Source organism: Trichosurus vulpecula, chromosome 4, assembly GCF_011100635.1.
Source record: "Trichosurus vulpecula isolate mTriVul1 chromosome 4, mTriVul1.pri, whole genome shotgun sequence".
In the NCBI taxonomy this organism is placed as follows: Eukaryota; Metazoa; Chordata; class Mammalia; order Diprotodontia; family Phalangeridae; genus Trichosurus; species Trichosurus vulpecula.
The window spans coordinates 61,582,046-61,596,209 of NC_050576.1; the positions used below are offsets into that span (position 1 = coordinate 61,582,046).

The 14,164-nt window shown below is 41.6% G+C and overlaps 1 protein-coding gene across 1 annotated transcript in view; it reads left to right on the forward strand.

The window, feature by feature from the left end:
* TBX19 (T-box transcription factor 19) overlaps positions 1–10,605 on the forward strand; it is a 36,890-nt gene extending 26,285 nt beyond the window's left edge. Inside the window, exons 4-8 of the mRNA XM_036755486.1 lie at positions 1,249–1,310; positions 3,460–3,521; positions 5,564–5,752; positions 7,921–8,056; positions 10,380–10,605. Coding sequence (XP_036611381.1) covers positions 1,249–1,310; positions 3,460–3,521; positions 5,564–5,752; positions 7,921–8,056; positions 10,380–10,605 — 675 coding nt within the window. The remainder of the gene's footprint in view (positions 1–1,248; positions 1,311–3,459; positions 3,522–5,563; positions 5,753–7,920; positions 8,057–10,379) is intronic.
* The last annotated feature ends 3,559 nt before the right edge of the window (positions 10,606–14,164 follow it).

Sequence of the window (14,164 nt, forward strand, 5' to 3'; positions counted from 1 at the left end):
TCCAGAGACCAAAAAAATATAGAGCTGCTGGTCTGGTCTGACCTTCTGCTTTTACAGATGAGGAAATGGAAGCCCGGAAAAGGGAATTGAATTGCCCAAGGTCATACAGATATTAAGGGGCAGAGGCAGGATAAGAAGCCCGGTTCTCTGACTCTTAAATCCTGAGCTTTTTGCCCCACACTATGCTGCTTTTGGGTGCGTCGCTTTACTAACAGATGGCTTCACCATCTGTAAAATGAGGAAGTTAGACTGGTCTGTCTCTAAAGGTCCACCCAGAACTAAAATCTCTGGTTCTGAGTGTAAGTTGTGAACATCTGAACACAAGACCATGATAGGGCTTCCCATGAAGATGAGTCCCTTCCCTTTCTCTTCTTTACTCTGGCAATCAGAGCTCCAGACCAGGTAGTACCTGGAGTAGTGAACACCTGCCAGTTGGATCCTTGGAAAGGCACAGGCAGGGCACTAGCCTGGCCACAGACCTTCAGTTGGTGAGACGAGTTAATGGAGGAGCTATATCTTTTGCCCAGTTGTTTAGCATAGACCTAGAAATCAGTACTAAAAGCTTTATTTCTCCAAGTTTTCAAAACAAGCCTGTTGCCCTCCAGTATAAAATGAAGGAAGTTGGCATTATCTTGGCTTTGTTGGGTATCAGTTGCCTAAATAAGTGGGTAAGTGGCTTTTTACAGGACAGTCTTCATCTATTTGTGTTTCTAAGCTTTAGGAGCCCAGGCTTTCTTCCCTCCTTGTACCTCATCCTTTAATATTTAACCCTCAGGTAAAGTTGTAATTGTCAGCTTGTCATCCTTTAAGATGTCCTTACCAAACATCGTGGATATGGTGGGGATCCTATGCAGGCTAGAGAGAAGGTATTGGGTAAGGGGGGAAGTTGAAAGTTAGTTTCGAAGTAGTTCAGAAGAGTGAATACAGTCCCTAGTTTGTGCCTTAGCCTGGCATAGGCAGCTGGTGAATACAGTGAGGGTTGTGGAGTTAGGAAGACCTGAGTTGAAATTTAACTTCAGACACTTACTAGCTGTGTGACCTTGGGCAAGTCACTTAATTTCTAAAACCTTCTCAACTGTTAAATGGGGAAAATAGTAGCTCCTACCTTCCAGAGTTGTTGTGAGGATCAAATAAGATAATTATAAAGCATATAAAGCCATATAACTTGTGCTATATAATACATTATTATTATTATTAATTATAATCATTATTGTTTCCACTAATGCTGGTTGTTTTTGCAAACCCAAGATAACGGCGCTCAAAATCAAGTATAATCCATTTGCCAAAGCCTTCTTGGATGCCAAGGAACGGTGAGTAGATGTCTGTGATTACAAGGAAATCTCATGTTTAAATTCTGCAAATATAGAATCTGTGGCTATTTTGACAGGGGGCATCTTGAAGCTTACTTTTGTACCATCTATGAAGAAAGGGCTTGCTAAACTAGTTAGATGTCAGTGTGGTTTGAGAAGTACTTTAAAGCCCTCATTTGCATATAAATTACTGATGTGGCAATTACATATTTTTTATTTTTTCTCTAATAAGAGACCATCAAGACTTCTACTTGGAAATACTTTGTTAGTCCCATTTGAGTATCCAAGTAGGTATTTGACAGTGGTAAAAATACATGAAAAATATTATATAATTCAGATTTTTGAATTTAGTTTTTACTCAATTAGTCCTAATTTGCATCAATTGCCTAGAAAACTTGGGTAATGGGAGCTAGCATAATGTAGTAGAATAAGTGAAACTCCAAATTAACTCTGAGACCCTCTTTTGCTGTATGACATTGGCCAAATGACATAACCTCTCTGGGCCTCAGTTTCTTTGTCTGTAAAATAAGGGAGTTTGTTAATTGGATTTTTCTGTTCTAAAAATGGTGTGATTCTCTGAAACCTATGTTAATTAGACAGAAGGCCCACATAAACCTCTGGGTTTGAATGCTAATTTTATCACTGTGAATATATCATTCTACCTTTGTCTTTCTTTAACATTCTGCACAAAACAATACAGGAAAATTATACTTTCCCTGAGGCTACACACACACACACACACACACACACACACACACGTGTGTGTGTGTGTGTGTGTGTGTGTGATGGAGTTGGGATTTCATGAATCAACAAATGTCCATTAAGTTCCTATTATGTGCCAGTCCCCATGTTTGGCGCTGGAGCTACAATGTCAAAAGTGAAGCAATTTCTGCCTTCAAGGACCCTACAATAGCCGAACTATGGGGGGGGGGGGAGGAGGGCAGCAAATTCCTCCATATAACCCTACTCAGTAAGTAGCTGTCCAGCCTCTGCCTGAAGACCTCCAATAAGGGGAACCCACTGCTACTCAAGATATCCCTGTTCCGCTTTTGGACAGCTCCAGCCCCCCCCTCCCCACCGCAACACCAAATCTCAGTCTATCTTTTTGCAACTTCTACTCTTCATTCCTAGTCTTACCCAGGGCACTGTGCTAGGCGCTTTGGGAAAAAAAAGGAAAATGCCATGGTGCCATGGTAGTGACATATGCTACAAGACAGCATTGATAAGGACAAAGGAGAAATAAGACAAAGAACCCTAGTAAAAATGAAAAAGAGACCATTTCTAGCTTGAAGGGATGAAGATTGCATTTACAGAGGGGATGGCACTTGAACAGCACATTGGTGAAAAGTAATGGATTTCTCTAGGAGGTGCATGGGGAATGCCTTTAGAAATGGATGGGGATAGGAGAGTATATGATGAGCTTAGGGTGCAGTAGTTAATTTTGGTTGGCTTGGGGAGTTTGGCAATGGGGAATAATGTGAAAACAGGTTGGAAAAAATTGTATTTTATCTTATAGTCAATAGGGAGCCCTTGAAAGTTTTTAAACAAGAAAGTGTGGTACTCCTCATTTTGTGGCTATCTATAGGCACTAGACAAATGCAGTGAGATCTCGAACCTTTGGGCTGGTATTTCTTACCTGTTCCCCTTCCACCTTTTAGAAACATGGTTGCAGTTTGGATAGGTCTAGGAGAGCATGGCAGTCAAGCTTCAGGGAGGTCACATGCTATTGAGTGATTTTTTTCTTGCATGTTTTTGCACTGGACTGGGCTGAAAACTGCCTAAGGTCTTGGGCACAGAAACACCAAATCATTTGATGAATTATTTTGTTACAAGGTCAGCAACAGATACATACCTGACAAAAGCTTCTGAGATCCTACCTATTCTCCTGAGAATTCTTGCAACAGAGGACTATGGAACCTTGGGATTGTAACAGTTTATATGAAAGTGTCAGTGAATAACTGAGAGTTATATGTGCTCTATTTTGGTCATAAAATCTTAAGCAAGTGATCTAGTTGGGGTAAGTGACAGAGTAGCATCTGGGAGAAGGAATGTTTGGCTTATGGGTAAAGAGTGGAGGGCAAGGACATGAGTTCTTTTAGGAAGTGTCCTGAAGAATGAGGAAATCAGACATCACTCTTTCTTCTTTCAGAAACCATCCAAAAGATGCTCCAGAAGTTATCTCAGAGGGTCAGCATGTTACATACTCTCACTGTAAGTTTCATAGAATATTTACAAATCATAGGTAAGGGCATTCTAGAGGAATTGTCTAATAAGTTGGTTTGATTGATTGGTTGGTTGGTTGTTGTCCTTCGTTCTTTAAGAGGACCAAAATGATGTCACTATGTTAGTCAAGTTTCAATGTTTCCAACTGTGGCTGATCAGACCAGTAAGAGCTTGGAATGCTCTACCACAGGTCAGGCACAAATAGTCCATGTGAACATTTGGGGTGGATACTCTAAATTTGTACATCCTGAATTTCCTTTGAGCTGTTTCAATCCTGCTTTGCCTGTAGAGCACAACACCTTCTCTGATGTGGGAATGCCATGCTGAAAGGTCCTGTGCCAGTGTCTCCCATGTCACACAATCAATTCCAAAGTTCTTTTTAAAAATTTATTTCTTATTTTTAGTTTATAACACTCAGTTCCACAAGTTTTTGAGTTCCAAATTTTCTCCCCCTCCCTCTCCTCCCCCCCCCCCCAAGATGGCATGTAATCCGATATAGGTTCAACATATACCTTCACATTAAACTTATTTACACAATAGTTAAGTTATAAAGAAGAATTCTAATAGAATGAACCACGAGAATGGTTCTGGAATGGAATGAATCATGAGAAAGAAGAAACAAAACCAGAAAAGAAGAAAAAAAGAGTAAATAGTTTACCTCAATCTGCATTCAGACTCCATAATTCTTTCTCTGGATGTGGATAGCTTTTGCCATCATGAGTCTTTTGGAGCTGTCTTAGAATTTTGTATTGCTGAGAAGAGCCAAGTCTATCAAAGTCATCACAGATACTGTGTGTCTGTAATCATGTATAATGTTACCCTGGTTCTGCTCCCTCCACTCATCATCAAATCACATAAGTCTTTCCAGGTTATTATGAAGTCTATCTGTTCCTCATTTCTTATAGCACAATAGTATTCCATTACATTCCTATACCACAACTTGTTTAGCCATTCCCCAATTGGTGGGCATCCCCTTGATTTCCAATTCTTTGCCACCACAAAAAGAGCTGCTATAAATATTTTTGAACATTTCCCACTTGTATGATCTCTTTGGGATACAGCCCTGGAAGTGGTATTGCTGGGTCCAAGGGTATGCACATTTTTCTAGCCCTTTGAGCATAATTCCAAATTGCTCTCCAGAATGGCCGGATCAATTCACAAGTCTACCAACAATGTAACAGTGTTCCTATTTTCCCATATCTTCTCCAGCATTTAGGAAGGCAGTTCGTTCTAGGAGATCACCTGGGTGAACACAGTTGTGGTTTTCCTCATTTCCTGTCCTAAAACACAGTGGCTATTTAATTATAATCATCATTATTATTATCATCAATAATCATCATTAATTATCATCCCAGAAGTGACAGCACAGTGTAAAAGGCATCTTCAGAGATGGATATATTCTAAAAAGACAATATATTAACATTTCACTCACACATACAACCTTACATATGTTGTGGCCCATGTGAAAATCCTATCCACTGTGCAGAAACATCAAAAGGTCCCCTATTATCTAACTGTGTTTCATTGATCTCAGCAAAGCATTTAACATGAGTATCTCCCAAGTTTCTTTTAGAGAGTTGAGTGTTTTATCTGGTTTTTTTTTTGGCTCAAGTCAGAGGTGGCTCAACATTTTTATTACAATGAGCTCGCTTGCACAGTGACATTGATACTTTGATTGCTGGTCCTAGGGAATCCAGATTTGGTGGGGAGAGCGGATGAAAAGCATTGGGCCATTCCCACACTGGCTGACTTTATCAGCAAATAAAGGAGGTGGTAGAACTGGGTAACTGACACAGAGAAACATATAATCGTAAATGTAACTTGTGAGCTACGTGAAGACAAGGGATCTTGTTCACCTAACCATACAATGAGAGAAATATAGCTCTCTGAATGCAGAACATACCCCACCCTCCCAGCTCTGCCATCTCTCTCTCCGCCCAATAAATATGTGCTGAACTGAATTATTACATAACTTGCAATCTACTTTGGGGGTTGAAATCTTTTTTGTCTTCTCTCTTTGTTTCTTCCAGTAGGAGGTTGGCTCATTTCTAATCCAGATGCTGTGTGCACATCAGGGAACTCCAGCTACCAGTACCCTGCTCCCCTGCCTTTGACCGCTCCCCACTCCCACCATGGCTGTGAGCACTACTCTGGTCTGCATGGACACAGGGCAGCTCCCTACCCTCCTCCCTACATGCATAGAAACCATTCTTCCACAGGTGTGTGACTCTGCTAATGATGCCCACGGGTAATGGGGGTGAAACAAGCATGTAGTATGAAGGAAGACTGAAGTTAGCAGCTTTCTCCCTCACCCCGACCCGGTACTTTTTTTCAGAAAAAAAAAATAATACGCGTATATATTTAGTCGGATATGATTATGCTGAAAAAACCCCACCTATAGTTTTGCTCACATTATTTGGAGAAATGTCTATTGTTTATTTTTTTTTTGGTTGTGAACAGCCTTGCTCCAGGCTGACTGATGTTAATGATAATAGAAGTAATAATAACAGATAATTATTTAAAACTTCTTTGAGATTTGCAAAGTACTTTATGTAAACTATTTCATTCAAACCTCACAGCAACTGTGAGGTAGGTACTACAGGCATTATTCATGTTTTGTATTTGGGGAGACTGCAGTTCAGAGAGCTTAAGTGCTTTGCTCATGGTCCCATGATGAGATTCAAACCCATCGTTTCCTAAGTCCAAGTACAGGACTATGCTTTGGATACTTTTCAGGAGGCACATGTTTCAGTCATGGAGCAATCCCGTTTAATTCATCATGTGTCTCCTCTATGGCTTCATTGAGTAGCGGGAAGCTAAAAGTTTGGGCTTCAGCATTGGTGGGCTCTTAAGATGGTCTCTGGGGGGAACTGGACCCATTGAAGTCTCAGTCTTGGTTTGATTCATGCACACCCATCCTTTGCATTTCATCCTGGACCTTACACTTTCTTGAAAGTCAGAATCTCCTTGAGTATTCTTTCCATCTGTAAGATGATGGTGTCGATATTAGTAACTCATATTTATACAGTGTTTTAGGGTTAATAAAGGGTGATTTATTTTTGTAAGCAGTGGAAATGTTATATGGTCCCCATTTCAGAGTTAAGGAAAGTGAGGTTCGGAGAGGTTATATCCTAATGTAAAATGGCCAATCATTGTTAAAACTGGGATTCACACCCAGACGTGCTGACTTCAAAAGCAGAGTTTCCATCCAACCTGAGACCATAGACTTAGAAGCTGAAGATGACTTGGAGGTCACCCAGTCCAACACTTTCATTTCACAGCTGAGCCCTGGGGAAGTGAAGTGATTTGCCCAAGGTAGCAAAATAATTGACAGAGCTAATGTTCTAACCCAAGACCTCAGGATCGAAATCCAATATTTCCCCCTACTCTACTCCATAATGCTGGAGAGTACAAGCAAGAACACCAAGATTAAGTACTTTTGTCTTGCTTTCCTTGATGTATACTGTTATACAGGATTTCCAATAGCTCTCTTCTGCTTAAAAAAAAAATCCCCATCTCTTTGGCATTGGTCCATTGCTCACTGCTTTGCTGGTTACTCCTATAGAGTGACTAGTTAAAACTAAGAAAGTGTAGCAATAGTAGCACCACAACCTAATCCAAATTGTTACATGGCTTTTCTGTTACACTGACCCTAAATTCTTCACTTCCCTCCTCCCTCTCTCCTTCCCTCCCTCCCTCCCTTGCTCCCTCTCTCCCTTTCTTCCTTCTTTCCTCTCTCCCTTCCTCTCTCCCTCCCTCCCTCTCTTTCTCCCTTTCTTCCTCCCTCCCTTCCCTCCTCCCTTCCTTCCCTCCTTCCTTCCTTCCCTTTCTCCTTCCTTCCTTCCCTCTCTCCCTCCCTTCCCTCCTTCCCTCCCTCCCTCTTTTTTTTTCTTTCTTTCTTTCTTTCTTTCTTTCTTTCTTTCTTTCTTTATTAATTTATTACTTTCTTACCTTTCTTCCTTTCTTCCTTTCTTCCTTTCTTCCTTTCTTCCTTCCTCTTTCTCCCTTTCTTTCCTTGCTCCCTCCGTTCCTCTCCTCTTCTTTTCCTTCTTTCCTCACTCTCTCCTGAGATTATTTATTGAACCCCAGTGATATGCTTAGCCCTGGAATAAGGGCAGTGGGGAGCGTATGATAATGCAATGTAGGAGAAGAACCGATGGGAAGAGAAAGAGTTTGTACACTGGAAGTTTTAGCTGAGCTCTTTATGGCACATGGGCACAGTTTAGGGGAATTCCAATGTATTTTCTTCCTAGGTGAGTCCTGAAGGGTAAAGAATCTGATGTATCTATAAAATAAGGCATGATAATATTTCATCTAGTGCTTATGTCATTGGTCTTATAAGCCCTCTGTCTGCATCCTGAGCCCGATTATTGTAATTTCCCCCAAGTGAACTTGATAGAGAGCTCAAGCAATAGCCTGCAAGTTTTTTCTGGAAACAACAGCTGGACTTCTTTATCCTCCACTCCCCATGCCAGTGTGCTCTCAGTCCCTCATACCAACGGAGCGGCCTCTCCCCGGCCCAGGTAAGGCCAAATCAAGAAGAGCATGTGCACTTGCCATTATGGGGATTTCCACAGGCACTATGGATGTGCAGCCAGATTCATTGCTTAGAAATCCAATCCCAGACCCCTGCCTGCTACCATGCTGTCTTTGCTTCCTGTCTCTGGTACCAGAAGTTGGCTTGATGTAGGCCCTTATTTTGACCATGGTGGGGGAAGGGACAAAATTGGGAGTCACTGAGGGGAAGGTGGATAGTTCCTTCTTTTTCTTCCTGGGAAGCTGAGAATTGGGAAGATGTGGACTCACTACTGCATTCTGCTTTATTCTGAGTCAGGGCTTTAAGCAGGAGGATGGGGAGAAAGTCAAGTCTGAGATCTTTCTCTTCTAGTCAATCCACTCCTCCGAGATGTCAGATCGGGACTGACTATGAAAGATTGGGAGTTAAAAGTAGAAGGGGAATTACAAATTAGGCAACCTGCCTGCTGGTTCAGACTCTGTCCTTTTCTACATTTTCAATAAGCCAACTTCTTTACCCTTGCCTCCTCCATGGACGTGCACAAAGAAAGCAGTGAGAGACCCTCACAACACAGGCAATATGTTTAAGGGGAGGACCCATGACGAAACACTAACCAGGCAAAACCACATTTCATCCCAGTCACCACGGATGTTCACTCACTCACTCATTCATTCCCTCACTCATTCACTCCAAAGTCTTTTATTAAATGACTGCTAAGTGAAGGACATTATATTAGGCATAGCTACAGCTAGGAGGTTTGGGATTCAAGGAAAGAACAAGAAATTACACCAAGAGCAAGGGCATGAAGTGTTCATATAACTCAGAGAAGATGGAAGGAAGGCCAATGAAAATGAAGTAAGAGTGGCCGATAATTTCTCCCCTATAGGGAGCAATTATGTGAATTGAGATTAGTAGATTTACTAAAAGAAGGTTAGGAGCATATGGTGGGATTTGATTTGGGAGATAAAGACTAAAGGAGAGGAAACTGGATTAGGTTATGGGAGGAAATGAGATAAAGAACAAAGATGAATTTTTTCTGGAGGGAAGGATTATGAGATGCTAGGACAGGCAATGAAAGGAAGTTAAATTGTTTTTTTTTTCCCCTAGAGATTAAGGGAAATTTCAACTTGCCTGACATGATATACAAGCCAGGAGAGCAAAAGGATGAGTTAGATCACCTCTGGAGTTTCTTTCCAGTCATGGGACTTAATAAAAAACTTTTCTGTTTTGGGATCATATAGAGTGTGTTAACGTTCCCAATATAATACCTATAATCCAATCAACCAATTAAAAATATTTATTAAGCACCTTCTATGCACCAGGTACTGTTAGATGCTGAGGATACAAAGGAAAAATGAAGTAGTCTGTACCCTCCAGGAGCTTACATTCCATTAGAGGAGACAACATGTTGATGTAAACATATGTACAAAATAAAGACAAGGTAATTTTTGCAGGGAGGACACTCCCTGCAAAGGGATCAGGAAACTGGGGATTGGAAGAAAATCCTGGTGAAGTCCTGAAGGAAACCCAATACTGAAAGAGCTGGCAGTCTATAGGCAAAGAAAAGCAAAGCCAAAGAAAACAAGTATACAACATAATGCCCATAAATTCTAGGAAAAAACTATGGGGTCCATCAATGCCATAACTCTGAAAGGTGCGGCTACAGTGAATATTTAATGGAGCCATTGGTTGGAGGTTATCTTTAGTTCTATCTTCATTATAGCTCTAAAAATAAGAAGACAAAGCAAGAAGTCTAGCTCCCTGACAGTGGTCATGGCAGGAGAGGCCGAGTTTATCATGGGAAGCAATCAAGGCAACTCGGTATATGTTCTATGGGATATCCTTCAACATAAATCCAGCTACGTAGGTAAAGCGAGTCAGTCTTCTTTTTCATTCAGGAGAGGGATGCTTATCACAAGGTACTGGCAGGCTTCTTAGAACCATAGGATATTTAGAGCTGGATTTAAGGCTCATGTAGTTCAACCCCCTCATTTTGCAGATGAGGGAATTAAAATTGGGAGAAGTTAAGAGACTTGACCAAGTTTCACATGATCGGTCAATAGCAGAACTGGTTCTATGACCCAAGTCTCCTGACTCCCAGTCCAGTGCTCTTTCCACTGGACCATACTACCCCTTTTGACTTTTCTAAAGACATAGCAAATCGATGACGAAGTTAAAGCTAGGAATAGAAGCCATTCTCTCTATTCCTAGGCCGGTGCCTTCCATTGTGCTGCTTGTGTTTCTCTTATGCTTTTGGCAGGCTTGTTGCCCTCATCTGTCTTTAGTGTGCCATTGAGACTTACTCTTCATGGTGCTGTTTTCCTCTGCAGTCACTATCCTTGCCTATGGACCATCAGTAACAGCGCTGGGAGCTCCGCTGACCCAGGCCCACCTGTGCATACCAGCTCTTCAGGCGCATTTCTCCTAGGCAACGCACCCTCTTCCTTGACCCCCATCCAAGTGCCCACTTGTGCCAGCATGGATACCATGGGAGAGTCCTCTCTCTCCAGCATTGCTGTGTCCACATGGACAGCAGTATCGTCCCATTCCTTCTGATGGGGGGAGGGGGAAGCATTTTCTCTTTCTCTCATTCGATAACCCAATAAGATCTGAAAATTAAGACCATCCATGGAGGGACCATAAATTGAAACCGTATCTGTTGGATCCAGATGGATCAGACTGCGAATGATTCCTTCTCTCTTTTCTTAAAGGAGACAAATTATCTCACTGAGCAGAGAAGGAAGAGGAGATTAGTCCTACTAATGTTGGGATGAGTTGGGGGAACTAGAATTAGTATAACATGGTTTTTGAGTCAGGTTAATATGTTCAAATGTTAGAATGAGTTTAGACTTACTTTCTCTATGCTCAAAACAGATAGGGGAGACTAAACTTCAAATATCTTTTGAAGATAAAGCAGATCTTTGTCTATGGAGGGTTGTGGGGGGTGCCACTAGATATTATTGTCAGTAAATAATGCATTTTTTGGCCAAGCTCTTCAAGAGTTGAGAGGAGTAATTATAAAGAATTGTAGTTCTGAAATGGTGGGGAAAGATGCATTTTAGGTGTAGCCTATCTTGTTGTATGCATTTCAAATGTTTTTTTTTTCTCATATCTAATCCAATAGTTAAGATAATACTGATTGTACATCACTGCCCTGCCTTTTCCTTTCACTCTTTGCTAGGTGATGGAGTGATTGGCCTGGAGTCAGGAGTTCAAACTTAGCTTAAATTCATCTTCCTGAGTTCAAATCTAGCCTCAGACACTTAATAGCTATGTGTCCTCGAGCAAGTCACTTAACCTTGTTAGCCTCATCTGGAGAAGGAAATGACAAACCACTCCAGTATCTTTGCCAAGAAAACCCCAAATGGGTCCACAGAGACTTGGACATAACTGGATTAAAATTTTTCTCTGTGACTTTTTTATTCATTCGTTTTACAAAAGTTCTTTGAGTGAGTGCTTTGCGCACCTTGAATAAGTGAACAAACAATAGACAAAGTATGCTGGGGCCAGTGGCGCTTACCTGAATTTGGCTTTGAAGATGAAGTTCCCAAGAGCAGTTATAATGAACTTACTGGGAAAAAAAAAATCCTTTATGATTGATAGCAAGTGTGCCAGGACAAGGAGGGAGAAAATGAAGTCACAACTGGCTAGCAGTGTTAGGGAGGGGAGCTCTGTCAAATGTATCCCTGAGAGAGTGTAAATTTTGGAACCTGAAAAAAATGTTGAATGATGGTCCTAGATCTCTCATTTGAGGTACAACAAATGCTTGTTATTCTTAGTATTTTAAGACAAAGTGTCCCACTCTATTGTAGCAGCTTTGGGCACTTAAGATATAAAAAAAATATTGATTCTTTTTCTTATAAACTTGCTATTCCTTCTCAATCACTTCCCCACCTTTCTTGCCACCAATAGAACCTTCCCTTGTAACAAAGAACTATATTTAAGCAAAACCAATCTACCCATTGGCCATATTGGAAAATACTTCCTTGTGACTACCACCCCCTTCCTTGGAGTTAGGAGTAGTCAGCAGTGCTAAAAGTAAGAAGTCTTTATGGGCATCTTTCAATGCACACAAAAGGGAGGTTACTGTTCTAACCTATGACACCTCAGATTGTGATATAGAAGGCAATGGAGGATGAGTATAGGTCAAAAGAGATATAGATATTTGAGTCACTGGAGAAACAAAGATATACCTGGGTGGGTTTGAGTTCCTGGAACTTGGGTACAATGATCTTTAGCCCACAACATGTGGAGGAATGGGGCCTGTGGTCTGCAAGAGGCAGGGTCATCTAGACCTGGCATAGCCATGTTTCTCTAGGCTCTTATCATGCTTCCTACTTTGGTACAAGTCCATCTGGGTTCTGTCCTTATTCTAGAATCACCTGAAGCACTCAAAATCGACCCGGAGAAGTGAGACTGAGCTATGTCATTTCAGATGATGGTTTCAACCTCCTCTCCCTCTGTATTCCTCACTAGCTCTTTGACTAAGACCAGACTGGTGAATTGGAAATTCATTTTTCTTCTTCACCTTCACCCCAACTGCTGGACATATGAATAAGAGTAAGATCCCCACATGCTCAAGGATCATAGATGCAGAGGAGGAAGGGATCTTAGAAGTCATCTTGTCCAGCTCCCTCATTTTATAGGTGAAGAAATGGAAGCCTAGAGAAGTTCATAACTTGGCCCAGCTCACACAGTTAGAGTAAGAGATTGGATTTGAACTTGTGTCTCCTGATATCAAATCCAATGTTTTTTCCATTGTTTGTACCACTTGGCTCATCCATTGCACAAGGAGGCTGATTGCTTTTCCTTTTTACCCTCAGCATTTGGCATGGTACCTGGCCCACAGGAAGCACTTCATAAATGCTTGTTGACTGACTGACTGGTTTTTGATCTGGAGAATCAGTTTTCAAACCGTCTTTATCTAATACCATTCATTGATAATTCATTTTATTTAGGATGATAAAAATTTATCATAGAATCTTGGTACTGCTAGGTTTCCAAGAGCTTCTCGAGGGTGATAAGGTCCCGTGGATCAAGATCACATGTATGCCACAGCAAACACAGATTTATTGAAGCATGTTCTATCTTCCTGCATGGTGTCCAAAATATGGCATGTCCCCTGAATAAATCTGTCCATAGTCCCTAGTCTTATATACACCTTCCTTATATAAACACATGCTAAAGAACGTCAACCTATGCCTTCATTGGTCACATGCTCAGATGCCTCAATGACAGTGGGGGTTGCTGTGTTCTTCCCCTCCACCTGAAATGGGAATCAGTGGCCCTACAATATCTTCTCTAAGCATAGACACAAGCCCTCTCCCTCACAAGCACTGGAAAATAAAACTTGAAAAGAAAGCCCATAAGCCCTTATGTCTGATGAAGTAGAGCTATGCCTGAGACAGGACAACTGGGGCTTTTGCCAGGTACTGCTGCTGCTGGTAATGTCTACATGTCTCATGTTTCACAGCTCTTTCCCTCATAAAGGGTGTGTGTGTGTGTGTGTGTGTGTGTGTGTGTGTGTATTGGGGGGAGGTGCTGAGGGGAGATGGGCCTCCTGGAAAGGGAAAGGAGTTGGGGTCACTGGTTAATGAAGGATGGGGGAAAGAATAAGTGACACTTTATTCCCACAGATGTACCTGTGGTTGGTCTATCCCAAGGCCCATTGATGTGCTCCCCCAGTCCCTGCTGTGCTGTAGACTAGCCTCTATGAGGGATGGTCTCCCTCTCTCTCAGCTGAATTTGCCCCCCAGGTGCTAGGATTCCTAGTGATGGTTCTGGGATGAATTACTAGTGCTGCATACACATCCAAGGTATACCAATAGCAGCTAACCCTGTTCCCTTTATGTTCATGAGTAGGGCCAAAATGCTCCATCCTTAAGATGGATGGGATCCATTTTGAGGGGACTAAAAAGAAACCACTTCTCAATTCAGACTTTAGTCTGTGGAGCCTTGGACCCTCTGATAGGGGTAGTGGTACCTGAGAGTCCTGCTTGGATGCCTGGAAATTTCTATCTTTTCTTATTCTTGAATTGTTTGTTGAGAACTTAACTGGTCTTGAACTAATACCATTCTTGCAAGTTTTTGCTGTTTTCATTAAGCCACATCACCC